The 21,061-nt window shown below is 42.2% G+C and overlaps 1 protein-coding gene across 5 annotated transcripts in view; it reads right to left on the reverse strand.

The window, feature by feature from the left end:
• Positions 1-3,198: 3,198 nt before the first annotated feature.
• Positions 3,199-21,061, reverse strand: part of wizb (WIZ zinc finger b) — a 30,912-nt gene continuing 13,049 nt past the window's right edge. For 2 of the 5 annotated variants that reach the window (XM_085270339.1, XM_085270337.1), the window contains exons 10-18: positions 20,065-20,592; positions 19,529-19,984; positions 18,934-19,437; positions 16,541-17,116; positions 16,227-16,438; positions 8,583-8,883; positions 8,073-8,238; positions 7,256-7,627; positions 3,199-7,169 (exon numbers count right to left, since the gene is read on the reverse strand). In XM_085270339.1, coding sequence (XP_085126465.1) covers positions 7,160-7,169; positions 7,256-7,627; positions 8,073-8,238; positions 8,583-8,883; positions 16,227-16,438; positions 16,541-17,116; positions 18,934-19,437; positions 19,529-19,984; positions 20,065-20,592 — 3,125 coding nt within the window. In that variant the 3' untranslated portion in view covers positions 3,199-7,159. Of the gene's footprint in view, positions 7,628-8,072; positions 8,239-8,582; positions 8,884-16,226; positions 16,439-16,540; positions 17,117-18,933; positions 19,438-19,528; positions 19,985-20,064; positions 20,593-21,061 lie in introns of all 5 variants that reach the window. The other 3 variants (XM_085270341.1, XM_085270340.1, XM_085270342.1) reach the window with 3 other exon arrangements.

Raw genomic sequence — 21,061 nt, forward strand, 5'->3', positions numbered from 1 at the left:
GGGGTGTTTGAACAGGTTGTGTATAAATAGGTGACAAAACTCTTCCTCCGTCTTCACCGGGGTAGATACCAGATGATTCACATCATTTTCATACTCCTCAAAACATGGGATGACCCTCTGAATGGAGACACGGTCATCCTGGAGGAGATCATTTCCATCAAGATAGAAATGTTTCATCACAGAATAACAGGACTCAGAGTAACTGTATTCATGAACAGTGACCGTTTTCTCTCAGTGAAGAGGTAAATGAACTTGAGTGACAGACATTAATGAACCGTCTTGTGACCGGACACCCAGGACATCTTCTCCTGGATCCATGTCTTCAAGCAACAGTTTTGTCTTAAGCTTGGATTGCATTTTTACTTGTATTTGAAAGGCATTGCTTCTACTGACAAACACAGGAAGAATTGTTACTCAGTTCTCTACTTCCCATCAACTCCAGTATAGATTTTTAGAGTCTCTTTTGAGTCACTCTCACTGTTCTCAATGTCTTGTTTTACCTGCAGCAGGAAGCTATTATTTGTAAAATTGCTCTATTTACTGCTAGTTCTTCAGCATCAAACCACAGACTGACTGAGTCAGCCGCTAGAGTTTGGTGTAGCTGAAAGGATAAACTGTTTCTCTCACACTGGTGAAGACCCAAAACAGGGTTTTCAAAAAAAGAGTGAAAGAAATAAATGTTAGCTGCTATGTCAAAAATAAACAAGCATTAACAGGGCTGTATTTAGACTCCTAGATCAACTCACCATGTACATGGAAAACCCGATCTGCAAAGCTCTCTGATGTGGCTATGTATTTGGGAGACGGATGCTTGACGTTCATTTAGAGGCATGTTTATCACTTGGGAAATAAAAGTCCAATATTCTCTCTCCTTTAGCTGCTGAGTGCTCTGCTTTGTTCAACAGCTCGTTGCTACATTGTTTTTGTTGCTACTGGATAAAAGATGCTAACGTGCTATTAAGTGCTCCGCAGAGCTACGGGAACTGTGAAGCTGAGTGCAGGTAAACCTTTTCACACAGCACACAGTCAGAGTGCCACCTCTATCAGTTCTAAGATTGTAAGTATCAGGACATAAAAACAATCTGGTCCTTAGCAGGTCTAAAATGAGTTAGGTGCAACCTCGGTGAACAACAACACGACATATTACACTGTGTCATCGTCAGTGTTGGTTAAGTTATTTGAAAAAAGTAATCAGGAACTAATTACTGATTACTTCCCAAAAAAAATAATCCCGTTACTTTACTGATTACTTATTTTCAAAAGTATTTAGTTACTTAGTTACTTTTTAAAAACACGATTTACAACCTGAATAGGTGATAGCGATAGATCTTTCAGTCCAATTCTTCTTTTTCTGCATAATCCATCATACAAAATGTAATCAAATGGAAAAGTCTCTTTTTAAAACTTGTTTTATTAGTTTTAATCTTTTAACTTTATGCATCAAGCGAAAATTTAATTATATGCAACATTCTCTGACTGGAAGAAATTTGTTTAACATTTAAACCTATTTTCTGCACATTCCAGCACATAAAATAAAATATTTTTTTGTGTTTATACTCAGTCTTTCAAATAAATGCAAGTGAAACACAGCAGAAAATAAATAAAATCAAAGACTCAGCGGTCCTGTTGCTCTATTTTAACCTGTATAGCAGGCGGATGTTTGCCCTGGTGCAGGTGTGCCACATCTCTGGTCATCGTTTATTTAACAAAAACAAAGCCATAATGCAGAAGCAGAGTGTGACAAACTAAATGCACCTTTACTGCTTCCACGGGAATTAAGAGCAGTCAGCAGTCAGAGCTGCCGGTCAGATGCACTTGATCAATTGATCATTAGCAGTTGATCAATTAATCACCTCGGCAGCGACCTTAGAAAAACAATTGTAGCTGCTCGTCAGTCTGGAAAGGGTTCTGAGCCCATTTCCAAATAATTTCAAGTCAATCATTCAATAGTAAGGAAGATAATTTACAAGTGGAAAAGATTTGGGACACTTTCCAATCTTCCCTGAAGAATTCCCTGTGAATTCACCCCGAGGTCATACCATGCAATGCCTAGAGAATCTGCAAATAACCCAAGACCTACATCTCAGACTCTGCGGGCCTTAGTTAGCATGTTAAAAGTTCATTAGAGTAAAAAGAAAAGAAAAACACTGAAAAAGGATGACTTGTCTGGAAGGGATACCAGTAGAAAGTCTCTTCTTCCTAAAAAGAACATGGTTTAGGTTGGCAAAGCAGCATCTGAACAAACACAAAGGGTGTGAAGGGGTGATGAGTCCAGCATGAACTTCTTGCTACACCAAAGTAATCTGGAGTCAAATAACAGCTAAAACTGGGCTGAAACAAAGTCATGGAACAGGAAACTGATCCTGAGCACAGCGGCAAATCTACAATAAAGTGGCTGAAAAAGAAAAGAAGCTTAGTGCTGCAATGGTCCAGTCAAAGTCGACCTGAGCGGGATCTTAAGACAGCTATCAATAAATGAATTCCTGCAAACCCGTAAAGAAAATTCCTTCACTGTGATGTGAGAGACTCATAAAGTCATACAGAAACCAACTACTTCAAGTTCTCACTGCTAAAGCTGATTGTACAGGCAGCTGGATCAGGAGCTTTTTACACGCTGCTTTTGCATTTTGGTTTAGTTTTTTTTTTTGAGGAATAACACACGTCGTATGTCATGTGTTGACATTAATCTGAAGAAGTGGATATATTGTGTTATAGCGTTTTTCTTTTTATTAACATCGGTCCCATGTATTAGAGCATGCACAAATGTGTCCGCTTCCCCTTTTCACTTTACTCGATTTCCCTTCTGGAAGCTGTCATGATCAAAACCCCCAGAGCAGCTCAGTGTTCAGTTTTAGTTCTTTTCCAGGGGTAAGAATGAAAATTGAAGGCTGTGTATCGACGCCTGCTGAAGCCGTGGCATTTTGATCCTGATCACCGTTCTCAAGTAACTTTGCTGTTTTATTATTTACACTCTGTGATTTAGACAGAGATCATTTAAACACTGCTAACTAATATTCCCCCCTGCCACCTACAGCTGGGGTGCATCCCAAACCTGCTTGAAATGAATGCAAACTGGAGCTTGTATTCTAGCTCCCCCTAGCGGTTTGATAAAACAATTAACCAAAGGCTTTTGACACAGCCGTCAAACATCACCGCCGTGTGACGCAACAACATAACAATAAAGACAAAGATTCGGTGTCTGAAACTGAAATCACATTTATTGTTTGTTCTGGAGTTGATTTACTTAAAACTTAACCCTTCGTGTACAGTACAGTTCTTTTCTTGACTGCATCTTTTTCTTCTCAGTTAACATCGTCATCTATCTTTTTTTATTAACACTCACACACACACTCTCACACACACGCACACACGCGCGCACACAAAACAGCCAGTTACACCAGCTGAGGCTTAATCGGGTGATCTTAAAAGGGAACTAATAATGCACCGGTCTCCAATTCACACCTCACGCAGCAGTGCAGCCACAAACCTGCAGGAGGCAACAGTGTCTATTACTCTGTGAATGCAGACAGGAAGAATTATATCTCACCTTGCAAAATGGTCCCCTTTAAGGCCCGCTTATTAGAGTCCTTTTGATACCAGGACGTGACAATCATATTAAAAGGTCTTCCTCGCGTTCAGTCACTCAACCAGCTCCCGACCTACAACGCACTCGCCAGCACCAAAAGTTTCAGCTTGGAGAGACTAACAGATAAAATAAAAAATACTCTAAGATTCACCTTGCAGGACTGCAAATACAGAAATGCACAGAGCAATAAAAAATACATAGCATCAAATGTTGAAATCAAATCACAATAGAGGAATTAAGATCACTTAATTTTTAAACTACCTCGCTAATAGAACTGCAGACGGCTCTACTAGCATCAACAGTTTCTTAAGTACATGTAGTTACTGTATATAGTATGCATCTATACTCCATAAAAGGGTTAAGGGTATCGTTTGGATCAAACAGTCACGTTTCAAGCATGGGCAACACTGGAACAAACTCTAAAAGGTTGCCCGCCTACATGGACCCTTTGAGTTACTGCTTCGGTTCAAGGTTGATATGAGAGAGACTACAGACCTCCGATCCTTAGGAGGCCGAGGTTGACTGCGTTTCTGCATTTGGACTGAGGGCTGACGGTTCTCCAGAGCCCTGCTTTGTAATCAAGTTTGGCTTGTGTTCACGTTTAATTGGAAAAATCTAACCCCCACGGAAACGAGAAGCCGCTTCAGCAGCCCGAGTCTTTAAAACTGGGGGATCCACCGTTGGTTCAGTCCATTGTTCTGCGTGGGGGGCCCTGGGGGAACCCGGTAGCTGTGCAGAGTTTCCTCCACTATCAGGTCCAATGTAAACAGCTTTTACAGAGGCAAGACAGGGAAGTAAACAGGCTCTTTGGCACATCCTAACAAGACAATGGATGCATGTAAGTCCAGACAGGCTCCCACATTTAGTTCGTTTTGACCTTAATGAGGTGTCTTTGTATCGAGCGCGTTTACGTCTGTCTCTCTCTCTCTCTCTTTTAAAATGGGGAAACAAATGCACATTTGCTCTGTATGTACACCGACATACAAACGAACACGCTGGCATAAAAGCGCACCGCCGGCCTATTTTCAAAAACATTCCTAAGTTATACTCTAGCTTTTAAATGACCTAGCTTACCACATTCAGAAGCAACATAATAAATAAATAATTTGGGTTACATTGAAAAAGGCAGGTAGAAAATGGCAACACTGTGAATGGAGATGTGTAACCTTGAATACTGTGGCCTCACGTCTCCAAGATTAAAAAGCAACTGCAGCCCTATCTGTTGAAAACAGCAGGCTGTGGAGTGGTAACATCGTGAAAGATAAAACTGTTACCTGATTTGTAGTACAGGGCCTGTGTTTGATTTGAGTATGAATGTGTGCGTTTAAGGTTTTGACAGGTGCTTTAAGCTACATTCAAGCGAAACATATATTTTGGGGAGAGTATTACTTCATAGAGTAAGGAGTTTCCCTTTTTGGGTGTGCTTCCACTTTTTGTTCCTTCAGTCAGTCGGAATGTGTCTTTGTCAATCCGCATTAGGGATGCACTGACTCCGGGACCTTACAGGTAACAATTTATCTAATTTTGTTTATGTTTTTGTTGTTCTTGGACAGGGGTTGCAAACCTGTGGTTCTTTTGCTCACTTCCTATGACACATTTTTTAAATTTGACGCATGAACAATACAGGATTCTTAAGACTGACACCGGTACTGATATTTGGTGCTTTAAAAACTCGAATATTTTTGTGCTTTCAGACGCACGAAACATACGCAGATTTGTCTAACATTTGTTATGTGCAATTATTTCTTTGCCCTGCCCGACTCATCGCATCAGCTGGTTGTTGTTTTTGTGGCATTCTATACATTGTAGCCAACAGTGAAGTTGCAGAGTGCCCTCTGGTGGCCAAACTGTGCAACACTCATAACATTCATAACATGAAGGGTGTTTCTCCCACCTCATCGTTAGTTTAATTTTCATTTACTGGTTGTTCTAAAAGACAATATAGATAGGCTCAACTGGCTGATATCAGTGAGCTCAAGTTTAAATTTTGTATTTATTAGCGGATATCAATGTGATTGTTTGTAGATCAGATGGTTGATTGTAGCTGAAGGGGGGAAAAAGGAGCACTGCCTCCTACTAAACTAAATTTTAGTCAACATTAAATTTAAAATGGGGATTTTTACTTGTACTAATTTTAAAGCTGTTTGGTTGATGTTACTTTATTATCAAAAAGGTTTCTAATGCGATTCATTTGCAAAAACGCTAGCAGTGGCCTGTATAGCTTTATGTCTAATTTCAAGTAAACACATGCTAATTGAATTTTTTTCCAGTGCTTAATAATTATTTCATTTTGTTGGCAATCCAAAACGATAGTAATCAATTTTCACTGTAGTTCTAAAATTTTTATAAATGTTGCAACACAAGGAATTACTGTAGTGCAAAGTTAAAGTAAGGATGATCACCGGTACCTCACACGTGATAAAGATTTTAATTATTTTACCCTACTAGTAAGGTTGATATGCTAATTTATACTTCACTCGTGTCTTTCATTTTTAATTTAGGTTTCATTAAAATCCTCAAATAGGTTTGAACAAAAATTGCTCAAAGCCGTCTCTCTTGACAGTAATGGCTGCAGACCCCCGTTCTAGGAGAACAAAGAAATATTTATTAATTGACTTTTCAATATTTCCAATATTTGTTACCTTAACTTTACTGTCTGGAATATTTATTCAAACTATGCCTAAAAATTTAGTTTATTGAACATTTTCTGATGGATAAACTGAAAATAAATTGCACTTGGGGGAAAACCCCACAGCTGAGCCAGTCAACCAGAAAAAGTTGCCTCCTAGGTGATGCTGGCAATGTTTTCCATCTTTTACCTGTGGTCAATTCAAACCACAATATTTCAAAGATCAGGCACAGTTTGAATTTTTAATTTAAAAATTTTGTGACTTTAGTCTGGATTTCCCATGCTGTGTCCCTTTAATCACAACAGGCCACCGATTCCTGTAAGTCCCATCTTATTTGCCAATGAGCAGATATCGTTCAACGAGGCCAACATCGACCAATATCAGTGTTAGGCCCATATATCGGTGCATCCCTATATCATATTAACCTATTCAAATTGTATCATTAAGTGCTGAGTGTCCACATTAAAAGTGCCTTTATTAACACTAAGTGTTATCACATGTTTAAAGTCTGAACCGCAAGACTAGCATGATTAGAACTGTCGCTTAATCTCAGTCAGTCAAAGCTACCAACATCCTGGTAGCAATGGTCAAAATCTCACAGGTCTTTTAATGCGCTGTTCATAAGTAGAAGATTGGAGGGAAGGTTGTAGTAGACAAGGTGTTAAAGTTTAATAAAGGGTTATATTAAACCCTAAATCGCCCAGTGAATGAGAGAGGTACAGTAACGATCCACATCTGAACATTCAATATAAACAAGGCAAACACAAACATTAGTCCATCTCTCCTTATAACCTTGGACATTTCCCGTAATCACCCATCCCTGGTGTGCAGATAAGCCAGTGGAGCTTCGTTCTCATGGCAACGGGACTTAGTAACAGTCTAGAAAGCTGCTTCAAAAGGTGCTTGGGGCTCAGAGGGCTCTTTGGGAGGGAGAATGCTCCTCCTAAACACCACTTTGTGAAGGCCAAAGGACAGAAACGGGTGAACAAGTAGAAACTGGAAGAAATAAAATGAGTACAGGTGATGAATGTGAGCTTACGCTGTCTGGGTGGGGAGAGGAATAGGAGTTGGAGTTAGGGTTGGCTGCTCCTCTGAGACTTGAACTATCTCTGTGGCAGTGATGGCAGGAGCGCACTCGTCCACGGGCGAGGGGGAGAGGCTCTTGGGAGTCGTGTTGCTGTTTGAGGTGGAAGTGAGAGCCGGTGCGGTAGAGGTGGTTCTGGAGGTAGAGGTGGAGGCTGGGACAGAGGCCTGGACCGGCACAGGATCGTCAGCTAGGGCAGGTGGTTCGGTAGCTGTTGCTTTGGCAGCAGCGGGCTTGTTGTAGTTCATCTTGAGAATGTGCTGCTGGAGGTGTCTGATCCAGTCCTCCTGCACCGACAGTGGACCGTGGAACTCGACCTCACAGAATCTGATGAACAAAAACACACTTTTTAGGCTGGAAATTATCACTTACGGCGTTACCAATAGCCAGTAAAATGAATGCAACTACTTATGCTCTAACACAAAGAGATAAAACACAATCCGATGCCGCTAAGCCAGATTCTCTGTCTCTCAGGGGCGGCCCATTCTGCCACTTGTGCTGCAGCTATATCAGAACTTAAGCACTCATTCATGTTCCCTGAAAATCCCAAATGGTTCGCTCTTCTCAATATAGTGCATTAGCAACTAAAAGTGGAGTACTGCTCGACAGGGCGTGGGAACAGGGATTGCTGCTTGGGGGATTAACAGACTATTTAAAACATAGGCAGACAGTCCTATTAATGCTACAGTCTCCAAATTTCTAATGCTAAGAGCCCTGAACAGTTTTTCCTGGGTCCTGGAAAGCTATATCCCAAGACACAAGTTTCATATACCGGCACTTCAGGGTGTAGAACTTGCCCACCACTTTGACCAGCGGGTAGGAGGGTGGTTTGGGCACCAGGGCGGGGACGGTGCCTGTGCGCGGGGGCTTAGGAGGGCCGCTATCCCTCTCTGTCCCGTCCGGGCAAGATGGGTGCTTCAACGGCCGACGCTCAAAACCTGAGCAAGAGGAGGAGGTAACAAAGGAGGTTGGTGCAAAGTAGAGCTGCACCAAAATGCTTCAATGTCAGTATAGCTTAGAGGCAATTCAGTCATTTAAAGTCAAAAGGGGTTCAGTTTTCTGCCTAAACCTAAAAGATGTATAACATTGTAATATTTCCTTAACAATATAATGTAAAATGGTTAAACACTGACTGAAAAAAGGGAAAAATTAGGGTAATTTCGCCTGTCAAGGGCTTGTTAATGCCAGTATTAACAACTGATTTTTTGAGAATATATAATACATTGTATATGTATGCACCTATGTGATTGAGAGCCAAGACATATGCTCTATCCTCACGTACCTCTAGGCAGGCGGACATTGAGCTCACTGCGCGCCACCTGTGCTTGAAGCGTGTGGCCGCTGCCGAGCCGCGAGAGACTGGGACTGCTGCGACCAGCCCTGATGGGAGCACCCTGGAAGTTGGTACCAGTTTCTTCCTCTGCAGTCTTGGAAGAGCCCTGGCTGACCTCGTGGCTCAGTGGACGCACCAGGCTGACAGCCAAAGAAGAAGACCACTGAGAGGAGGAGGAGGAAGAGGAAGCCTTCTGCGATGAGATGGGGAGGATATGATCAGAATCCGCAGTGAGCGGTGAGCTGCTCTTCTGGAACATGGAAAGAATGAGTGATCCTATCAGCAGTAAATTACAAAAAGACTGGCGAGTCCTGGTGTACTTGTTACCATGTAAACAGAAACACTGGCACATTAACAAAAGTAAATAAGAACCCAGATAAGACTTTGAATTTCTTCCTATATACCAATAAGGCATATGAACAGAGTAAATATGTAACTTGGAAGCAAGCGTTAGCTTAGTTTCAAGCAAAAAAGTAGACGGTTAGCTAGGCTGGCTCTATCCAAAGGTAACAAAATCTACCACCAGTTCCTCTAAAGCTCATTACTTACTAATTAAAAAGTTATGTGACTTTTTTTGAAGTCATTTTGGGGAGGATATCTGCCAACAATTTCCTGGCCTGGTGCTGGGACTGACATGCTAATTTAAGCTAGCCAGGAACTAGCATTAGCCTCCTATTTAGTGCAGAGACAGTATTTAAACTACTGTAATTTTTGTTGTTTTATCTTCACTTTCTTTAATTTAAGTGGGTTTATATCATCATCATCTGTCTATCTTTTTTCAGTAGATTAAGCTTATATTGCTATAAGGAGAACTGTGCTGTAATTTGCCCCTTTCAAGTACACAGCACCCATATTAGTGGGGTTCATAAGTACCTGGACACAAATTGTTCTCAGCAGCTGTTAATCAGCACAAAGTTAGTTAAAAGATGATCACCTGTGTCTGAGAGGTATGAGGTGACGTTTAGATTGATACTGACTTTGTCTCTTCATAATCTGACAAGTCCTGTGCTCGATTTTGTCCAGTTCTGACACTTTCCACTTTACAGTATTGTAGGGTGGCTCAAACTCTATTTGTACTTTTCTGCATTTATAATTACATCAATTCTAACAAGATTCCCAGAACCACTGGCTGATCCACCTCTCAGTGTCAGGTCTTTGTTGGATTTCTTAAGGACTTCAGCTATAGGTTGTTTTTAAGGCCCACTACATTTGTCCTCCAGTTGTCCAGTTTAATCAATTTAAGAACACACCATTTTAGCCTAATTATTTGGGGGGTTCACCTTGTTGGTACAAAAATACTATTTTATGTCTCTCAAACTGTGTAATCTTTGACATTTTTAATAGATTCAGTTAAATAATGGGGAAATTTTTGTTTTTTGCAACAGGCTAGTTGGCTCTTTGCTAAGTTGTCCGTTATCTGTAGACACAACAAAGAAATGTTCAAAGACCTTCAGAAAGCCTGGAGAACTACTGGACTCCTTGGAAGCAAGATATATAGAAATGAGGGGGTGGCTCAAGACTTTTGTACAGAATGTTTAAGCCCTTAAAATCTGAGCACTACATGTTAAAAGGGTTTTATCTCCCACCTAGTTCTTTCAGCACGTATGCAAAAAATGTGTAATCATGCACATAATTACAATAATTACAGTCTGGACAGTGCATCTAACTACAACCAATCTAGCTGTGTTAATGAATTAGGCAGCTGTAACAGAAAAGATTCTCTCTACTTATTTTAAAATTACCGTATTACACACTATATATCCAGCTGTCCCAGCTGACCTTTCTCTCACACCTGTCATGTATAAAGCACTAATTAGAAGTCTGATTACAATAAAAGCACTTAGAAATTAACAGACCCTCCAATGAGCTTTACAAAACAAATGGATGAAAAAAATGTGATTAATAAGGAAGGCAAAAGATCTGCAGACATATGGGGACCTAATTTGGGCTTCTACTGACACCAATGCATCAAATAATGGGGACCTATAGCTGAGCTGAGCATCAGACTCGTTCTATTAACATGGATAACTGCAGATATTGGCAACACTTAAAACTCACTGATGGAGTTTCAACCATCAGTGAAAACCACAACCCTAGCCATTGTTGTTTTGGAGACCAGCAAAAAGGTTAACACTTTATAACACAACGCATGACTAAGGGTGTAATTCCCCTGCAATAAAATTTTATTTCAGTGTATTTTATTTGAAAGTACAATATAACAATATTTACCAACAAATTCCTTAAAGGCAGGAATGGCAGAATAAGGTGGTAACAAGTCAGGTTTTTACAGGAAGAAATTAAACAATCATACCAGTAAGTACATTTCAGCACTACGTATGCAATTATAGGTAGTACATGAGTAATTTTAAGCATAGCATAACCTAAGGTATTTTACAGAAAAGAAAAGAAATTGTAATGTAATGTAATTACATTTAAGTACTGCATAAGTAATTTAAAGTGGTGTGCAAATTTATTGCAATTTTGGAGAAACAATATTTCCCTATCTTGATGCATGCTCAATCATCCAGGTAAGTAGATCTCCAAAAGTTGACTCTGTTCATCTGGACGTAGCGTTTTGAGGGAGAAACATTTCATCACTCATCCAAGTGACTTCTTCAGTCTCAGCTGACTGCAGGTTTCCCCAATCTTATAAACAGTACATTTGCATAATGACTGAAACCAGCACCACTGAAGGAACAATGGGCTGGCAGGTCAGTTCCTTAATCTTAATTATGCAAATTCTCATGACCATTGAGCAACAACCACTGACCAAAACCCACTGATCAAAGCTGACATGTACCGTAAACCTACACATATGGATCAGTATTTAAGGTTTGACTCTCATCATCCACTGGAGCACAACCTGGGTGTCATCAGGGCGCTACAACACAGAGCGAACACCATCCCCACAGACACAGCGGCCAGGGAGGCAGAAAAACAGCACATCAAGAAGGCCCTGAGTAAATGTGGTTATCCCAGCTGGACTTTTGTCAAAGCTGGGAAGGCGCCAAAAGAAAGCTCCAGCCGATCCAGGAGAGAAGGACAACCGCTGCCCAAGTGAAAACCTGTAGTGATCCCATATGTGTCAGGAGTATCGGAGCAGTTGAGACGCATTTTTTCTAAACACCGGGTTTCTGTGGCTTTTAAACCCCAAAACACGCTGCGCCAAAAATTGGTCCACCCCAAGGATCAGGTCCCCCGACACAAACAGAGTAACATAGTGTACGCTGTTAAGTGCCAGGAGGATTGCCAGGATTTATACATCGGGGAAACCAAACAACCTTTGGCGAAGCAGATGGCACAACACAGAAGAGCTACCTCGTCAGGCCAGGACTCTGCAGTCTATTTACACCTACAGGCCAGTGGACACTCTTTCAATGATGAGGATGTTCACATCTTGGACAGGGAGGAACGCTGGTTTGAGCGCAGAGTCAAGGAGGCCATTTACGTGAAAAGGGAAAGACCATCTCTGAATTGAGGAGGGGGCCTAAGGGTACATCTTTTGCCATCTTACAATGCTGTGATTGCAGCCATTCCCCAACTCTCTGTGAATGGTACTCATGGTTGTTGATCAATGGTCATGAGAATTTGCATAATTCTGATTAAGGAACTGACCTCCCAGCCCATTGTTCCTTCGGTTGGCTGGTTTCAGTCATTGTGCAAATGTACTGTTTATAAGATTGGGGAAACCTGCAGTCAGCTGAGACTGAAGAAGTCACCTGAATGAGTGACGAAACGTTTCTCCCACAAAACGCTACGTCCAGATGAACAGAATCAACTTTTGGAGGAATATTTCCCAAACTTACATCGTACATAAGCTGTGTATTTCGGGGTGAGGGTCATGTTATGGGTAAATTAAACTACTGTTAAAACATAGCTTTTAAAGAAAAGGAGTGTCTCTTTTCCTGTAAAATACCTGGAAGTTAGGCAATGCCAAGACTCTCCATAATATCACCCGGATGTTAAAAAGCACAGCATTCGATGCAAGATGGCGAAATATTATGTTTTTCTGCAAACCTACCAAGACATTCTGCAGTTATTAAAACTACTTACAGAATTATTTGTCTTCTTTCCTGTAAAATACCTTAAGTTATGCAATACTTTAAATTACTCATGTACTACCTAAAGCTATTTCCGCAGTACTTAAATTTACTTAGAGTATACTAATTTGTTTGTTTCCTGTAAAAACCTGGCTAAAAAAAACTTATTCCAGTGCACTTACCTTTAAATGTTTATAGGTAAATATAATTAAAACAAATAATAATGTGATTCCATTTAATGTGCTAAGTATGTGCTGCAATTGTGTCTATGTGTTTGTGTGGCAGGTACTAGCCAAGATATGCTCTGGCGCATGACCCCAGTGAAGCTAACTAGCTTTTAGCTAAATATACTGAAGAGACACGGCCTCTGGGTCTGAAAAGTCAAGCAAATGAGAAAGTACCTTAAACCTGCATTTTGAATAGGCACTGAAGGAATGTGCGGCTGCATAATGATTGTAAGTCAGAATGTATAAAAGTCTATTGAGAAAATGACCCTTGATCTATAAGCTCATTAAACGCTTTTCTAATGAGTTTACCACCTAAATTGCTAGTTTCAGGTTCTGATTCATATACCTCACTGTTCTTGTTGGGAAGTATGCTCCCATTTACAGTAAAACAGACAATAAAGCTGGATATGTGCACATCCACTCTTCACTTGTGTCATCTAGTCTCAAAGAATACACACTGTTTGCTATAGTGTACAGATACAAAGTTTTTGTAAATAAATACAACCTCAGAAAATACATTTTAATGATGTCAAACTTCCTCTTTTAGAAGAGTAGTCTACCCAACATTTACCTAAGAAAACAGCACATATACTATACAGAAAATCTAAGAATCATTCCCCCAAATATCAACAAATCTCCAGCTTTAAATGTCACACAGCTGAGACACTGAAACTAAAGAGGCGACTTTTGCGACAGCACAGTTGGCCCAAGCAGACCTTAAAATCCACGATGATGTACTTGAAGAAACACTAAAGGCTTTGATGGGGCTCTTATGGTCCCCTGACTTAAATAGTTGGAAACCTGTCATGCTGTGTATGCAACTAAGCCGAAAAGATCTCCAAGGACGAGTGACTGATCTCTCAATCAAGGACAGACAGGTTTAGCTCGCTACAGAAAGTGTTAGAAAGGCCTCTTTATCGCCCAAAGGGCAATACTGCCAACTGACTAGTGGCAAAACGTTTTGCCAAAACAGCTCCAATTAGATCAATTATCCCAAATAGTGCCTGGATCAGCAAACTTACTTATATAAGTTATATTGGCCTTACTGACTGGTCAGAATGTGTTGGTCTACATGTCTATAAAAAAGAGCTATCATCACAAAAGTTGTCTGAATGTGGGTGTTCAAAACGTGTGCTAATGCGGTATTTCTTCATCCAAGGCAGTCCAGGCTCACTGGGTTGATGACACCAATATTGTTTTGCGGTTTTTTCCTGTGATATTGGTTAGAATCATTCCAACATATCATACCAGTAAAGTGTAGAACCAGACAAACACTGAATTTCTGGAGCCAGTGTTAACAGAAGCATCAGGGGCGGTGACCCCCATTACAGCCAGCGGCAATGATCACAAAGAGAGAGACGGAACAAAAGATGAAACAGACAAATAAGACACAGGCCATACCTTTCCAATATGAAGTCTATACCTGCTTACAAATAGCCATATTTACTCCACTTTAAGACTTTAAGGAAAGTCTGAGTGCTGTGGTTCATGCATTTAATGTCTACCTACAGTGGTGTGTGTCTTGAGCCACCGCTCATTTCTTTATGTTTTGTTTTTAAGGAGCCAGACCTTCTTGCAATTTTGTAAAGTGGTCTTGTCGTGGTGTGCAATGAGGCATTTTTTTAAAAAGTAGAGCAGATGAAGAGTATCTCAAAGTCGTGTGAAACAGAAAAATCCAGCAAAGGGATGACACACGACTTGAAAGATGCATCTGGACTTTTAATTGATCCATCTACTGTTCACTGACGGCTCATCAGAAATGCTCTCAGTGGAAGGGTGGCTGTCAAGAAGCCATTCTTAAGGAAGGGAAATGGAAAAAAGCTGATGTTATGCCAAATTACACAAGAATCTGAACAAAAATCAGTCTGATACGACTGATTAATCTTTTTTTTTGTTCAAATTAACATTAATATATATGGATGAAGTAGTGGAGGCTTCATTTTGCTATGCCACAGTCATACTAAGTATACCCGGAAAATCCAAAACAGAACACCATCAGTCATGGATTGGCCTCCCCAGAGCCCGGACCTCAACATTACTGAAGGAGTGTGGGATCATTTTGACAGAGAACAGAAGGAAAGGCAGCAACATCCAAAGAAGAGCTTTGAATGTCCTTCAAGAAGCCTGGAGAATTATTCCTGAAGACTACTTAACAAGAAAGTTGCCTAAATATTACTTAAATATTTACACTGATGCTTGTTAGAATTGTACAAATTCTGATTTTGCCTCATGAATGTTTGCATGTTTCAATACATCACTGCATCTATTTTCCGTTTTCATTTTTCGTATTCTTTGTGTTGTTAAAGCATTGAACCCATTTATGACTGTAAACTTAATGTAGTATATAAAGACGTGTTTTTACTAGTCACTATTAGCTTCAAGCTAACATTAATGGGGTGTTTTTCCCTGTGGATTTTTATAAGTGGATAAAATCTCCCCCTAATTCAAAGATGTCACGGTATAATAAACTGTTCTTTATGTCAAACATATTAAGCAATAGGAAATAAAAGCGACACGTCCTTTCCACTGAAAAGGTCAAATAGTTGCCCAGGTTTATTAGCTCACTAATAATATTAATGGTATTTATATTATTACACCCTTTTTAACCATGACATCAGTCATTACTTAGGCCAATCAAATCCTACAGCGAGGTTGGTTTGACTATGTCTGTATGAAAAAATAATATGATTACAAGGACATTTAAAAGGTAATTCATTTTGTATGTGTGTCACATCACCACTCAGGGAAAAGGTGTGACAGTGACGCAAATGCACCAGAAACTAATTCAGGCGGGGAGGGAAAAAAAGGGGCATGCCATAATTTATCTGAAGATGAAACATAAGCTGCCAGGCACCCTGGTTACTATGGCAACTATCAAGTCAATAGCTGAGTTGTTCTGGCATCTGTCCCCACAGTGATTTTTGCTTGGTGTAAAAGACACAGGATCTACAGTAAGGCTCAAAGCTGCGAGACTACACGTCTGAGGCTTTCCGTGACACAAAATGTCTGTCGTGCCACCAGCTGGAGCTCGTTAGATCTCCGAGCATGACGCCTATTCAAAGACACTGAGAGGAAAGTGAGCGTGTCAGGAAAGTAGCACAGTGGGTTATGATCTCTCGCTGCATAGCTGTGACACTTTTGTCTGAGGCGCGGGCTCCTCCGCTTACAACTCCCAGTTTTTTTGTTTTAAAATCAAATGTTCACAGCAGTCACAACGGGCTTTGAAGTATCACAGGCCTAAAATAAGACCAAGCGGCTCAGCTTGCTGCACTGATCTGAGTTATTCAGCTGAAATGCGTTACCAAAGACTGACTGCCACTCCTCACCTTCTTTAGGGTGGTGCGGTTACCCTGCATGTAGCTGCGGTGCATCTCCAACACCTTTTGCGGCCTGCTACGCATCCAAGCGCTAAGCGTCTCGATAGGGGATCCATTTACACACCACTCGGTCACGCCAAACTGCCTCAGGTGGGCTCGCGCGTGGCTGGCTAAAGCCTTACGGTTCTCAAAGAAGAAGCCGCACAGCTCACAACTGGGATCTGAAAAATACAGGGGAGGAGTAAAGAGAAGACCTTTTCTTAGTGGATAATGATCGGTATCAGATGAAGTTCAGGGCAAGTGGAGAAAAAACTGCATCTTACCCTGGTGTGCATGTTTGTCTGGGGAAGGTTTTCTTTTGAAGGAGAAATCATGTGGAAGGGATGAGAAAGTCTTAAGCTGATGTGGAGATGAGTGCGCAGCCTCCACTGACTGGGCCTCCTCAGACAGAGGCCTTTTCCCCAGTGGGGACATCCTGAAAAACTTCCCTGCAGATGGGGTAGCAGATGGGCCCACAGACCCCACACCCTGCTTATGGAGCCTTGACCCTGACTGCTGCAAGCTGAGAGGAGATTTACGGAATTTGGAGGACTGGTAACCCGAAGCGCCCAAACCCTCGGAGCCGCTGGCGCCCCCTGTGCTCTCCCAGGAGGGACTGTTCGCTCCTTGGCTGGACTCTTTCTTCACTCCTTGGTCTGACTGCGAGGAGCCACCCACCCCTCTCTTGTGCATAACCTCCCTCAGGGTGTCGATGGGCGAACCATTGACGGACCACTCTGTGATGCCCATCTGTCGCAGGTGGGAGCGGGCGTGGCTAGAAAGGCCTTTGCGATTCTCAAAATATTCCCCGCAGAACTCGCAACGGATATCCCTCGTAGGCTCCACCTCATGGGCCATGGCTAAAGAGATACCAGGTGAAAATGTGCACACGATTATCACATACAGTGGATCACACACGACTACCGAATACAGTTATTTTTACCAGGAATACACTACATTTACATGCATTGTTTGTTTAGCGTTACATGAGATACACGAGAAGACCTGTCCTACTCTAATCTGTAAGACAGACTGTATGTAAAAGGTGGAAGTAACGGCCAGATGTCTTAAACTTGTAATTTTTCTAATGACCAGTAGGGGGACATTAGGTTATATGGAAGCCTATGGGCATGACCCACGGCTCACTTTAACTATGACCTCAGCAAACACTTTCCTGATGCGTTTATGGGCAAAAGTGACTAGTAGTGCAGTTTTAGTGACTAAAACATGATGTTAATTTTGTAAACCATCGCCTAAAAGGACAATACAGTGGTCCCTCACTATAACGCGGTTCACTTTTTGCGGCCTCGCTGTTTCGCGGATTTACTTTGTGCAATTTTGCATGCTTTTTCTTTTTTTTTTTTCTACAGCGCATTTTGTTTTGCGTCCTGATTGGCTGTAGACCACTGTCAGTCAATCTCCTCCGTACCGTGTCTCATGTACAGTACCAAATGCGTTCAGTCAAATTTACATCAATCTTCGATCGCTAGCAGTGTGACTCTGAAGTGCTGTACTGTATGTTTGTAAGTTTTCTCCCCAACAAACACAACAATGTCGACGAAACTTTTTGCACCGTCAAAGGCACCTGCGGTAGCATCCGAAAGGCAGAGGAAAATGCTAACCATCGCACAAAAAGTTGGACTTCTGGACATGCTAAAGGAAGGTAGAAGTTACCGTATTTTTTGGACCATAAGGCACATTGCATTATGAGGCGCATTAAGCGAAACCAAACAGTCAGATAAGTCAAACTTTACTCAACTCATTCTTCTTATTTCCTCTACTTCCATACCATTGATTCATAAATGTTGAATTCTCTCGTAGCTGCTCTATTCCCATGTTCTGGACCTGAAAGCAGGGTTTGATCTTTGGTTTCATTCTATAATACTGGACTTATTTTTTTACGAAGGTTTGAACTTCGAGAGTGTTTAAACAAGAGAGAAAAGTGTGGAAATGTTCATGCCTGTCTGAGAAAACTGTCTAAAGTGTGTAGTGAGGGGTTTTACAGCCTTAAAACATCTATAATAATTGTAAAAAATAAAGTTGGCTACTTCGCGGATTTCACTTATCGCGGGTTATTTTTAGAACGTAACTCCTGCGATAAACGAGGGACCACTGCAAATCAAGATTTGCTATAAAATTTGACTGAAAAGTGGTTAGCCCATGAGCAACCAGTGCCATCACACATATTTGCCATCACACAAAGATGCTGAAGTTGAGGCTTCAAAAAAGGACATTGCCAAATAATGGGTCGTAGCACAGTAGCTAAGACCATCTTTTATATACAGTCTATGCTTTGTAAAACTTACCACATATTCTCAAAAAGGGGGAAAACAGCCTGCATGCCTTAGTCCAAAAGTTAATCATAATTTCCCTGCTTTTAAAATGTTTGTTTTTTTTAAATAATTTGATCAAAGAACTAAAATCAGAAAAAACAGTTTGTGGTTTTATGCTGTTATTTACAGAGATGTTGCTTGGCTTGCACCAAGTAGCCGCTGATTGTCTTAAAAAATGCTCCTGACTAAACTGAGGTTAATTCAGTCGGTGAAGCAAACAATAATAAATGATTAATGAATACAAACTAGACATGCCAGTACGTTTGAAAGTGATTTCCCTTATCTATAAATTATTCCTTAACAATTGTTAAATAAGCACTGAAGACAAAACAGGATTCAAATACCTAAGTTGAGAGGAAACGCACTGTCAGAGCTCCTCCAGCTATAGTTGAGAGACTCAGCTGAAAACCCTCCAGATCTCCCCACAGCTCCAGGCGTGGTGACCTCTACCTGCACCGGCTCCGGCTTCAGCTTGAGAATCAGCCCGCTAGAAGGCGTCGATGGAGCCGAGCTCGACTTGGACACGGCGGGCTGAGGACTGGAGGGGCGGGCGAAGGCGAACGGCAGGCGACTGAGGAGAGTAGCTGAAGGAGAAGAGGACACCGAAAGGGGGGAACGAGGCGGTCCTGGAGAAGATGGCGGTGGGGTTTTGAGAGGTTTTAGCGGGAGGGCGCAAGGCAGGCCCCGTCTCGTGATGATCTCCCTCAGGGTGTCGATCGGAGAGCCGTTGACGGACCACTCGGTAATGCCCATCTGACGCAGGTGAGAGCGAGCGTGGCTAGACAGCCCTTTGCGATTCTCAAAATATTCCCCACAGAATTCACAGCCTATCTCCTTTGGAGGTTCACCTTAGGGACAAGAAGGTTTGACCTTGCGTTAAACAGAGAAAGCATTATGCTTCTATAAATCGTCTAATTTCATGGATACTACAACACTCACTGTGTGGAAGGGCCATGAGTTCCCCACTACTGAGGCGGAAGACCTGCATGGAAGAGGACTTGAGACGCTTGGCAGGTGGGCCAAGTATAGATGAGGCAGAGGAAGAGGTAGCTTTGGATGTTGATCCACTCCCGGTCGTGGTCACCTTGTACAGGAGTGATGAAGAGGAAGAGGAGGAGAGTGTCAGCAAGGATGGCTTTGAGGAGGAGAGCGTAGTGGGGGCGAGGCTCCGTGGCTCTGTGTGGTTGTCGAGCTGCAATGCACTGGCTTTGTGCTTAAAGTCATCCGTGTCGATGAGCCGGTTCAGGAGGCTGATGGGAGACCCCTTGGATTCCGAGTACTCCACCCCAAAGTGCCGCAGGTGAGCTCGAGCATGGCTGGATAAGCCTTTCCGGGTTTCAAACCAGGCGCCGCACAGCTGACAAACAATGTCTTTGTTGGGGTCAACCTCCAGTGCTATGAACAGAAGAAAGAAATGACTAAACATGAAGCAATGAAAAGATAAAACAATCATCAGCTAGGACAGCGACACTTACTGAGGTTAAGAGGAGCATCATTCTCCTCTGGCGCCCAGAGGGGTTTGGCTGTTGTTGAGCCGGAGAGGTTAGAGGTCAAGTTTTTCATGCCCCCTGCCTTGTGCTCAGGAGAGCGCAAGGGGGAAGACACAGGTAGTAGAGAGGAAATGGGGGCTTTCTTCACTACCGAGGAAGGGGAGCCAGAGTGAGCCGGAGCTGGAGAGGCGCCCGGAGAAGGTGTGGAGGAGGACGAGAGCGGCACTGCTTTCGCTGCTTTGGCCAAGAGGGACAGAGGGATGGGTTTCTCGTCTAAGTCCATGTCCTCATCTTTTGGGGCAACGGACGGGGAGGGGCTCTCAGCTATGAGTGGCTCCTGAAGAGACGAGCTTATTTTGCGCTCCTTGGCAATCCGGCGGAGGAGCTCAATGGAGGTCCCGCTGCCGTCTGAAACGGTGATGCCCAGCTGGCGCAAGTGAGAGCGGGCGTGGATGGAGAGGCCGCGCTTGGTCTCAAACTGAGCTTCGCACACCTCACACTTCAAGTTGTTGTCTGCACAAGTGTGAAAGACGGCATAAGACTGGGTAATAAGCTGTGTCTTACAAATGTTATAAATGTTTCAAACCGCTACAGATGACATCTGTTTTTAGGCAGCTTGAGCACTTACATGGTGTTTTTCTACTCTGCATACAAAGCATCTATGCTACGAGCCTTATTCACACACACATTCATCATAATCTAACATTCACACTCTGATGAACCAGGTCCTAGGGTTCAGTATCTTCCCCAAGGATACTTTGGTATGCAGACTGGAGCAGTCAGGGATTGAACCACCAACCTTCAGATTAGCAGACAGCCTGCTCTACTTCCTGAGCGACAGCCACCCCAGTTTTAAAACCAGCAGCAGGTGGCTCGGGTTATTCTAGAGACCACAGATATCCCAGAATACACTTACACAGTACTAGGGGTGCTCTAATTACCCCCTAAAAGATTTGTCTTCCTCTCAGGATTTCCCTTGTGA

The sequence above is a fragment of the Mchenga conophoros genome, linkage group LG4 (genome assembly GCF_057382185.1).
Source record: "Mchenga conophoros isolate Kocher_MC1m ecotype Shallow Benthic linkage group LG4, M_conophoros_male_GT1.1, whole genome shotgun sequence".
In the NCBI taxonomy this organism is placed as follows: Eukaryota; Metazoa; Chordata; class Actinopteri; order Cichliformes; family Cichlidae; genus Mchenga; species Mchenga conophoros.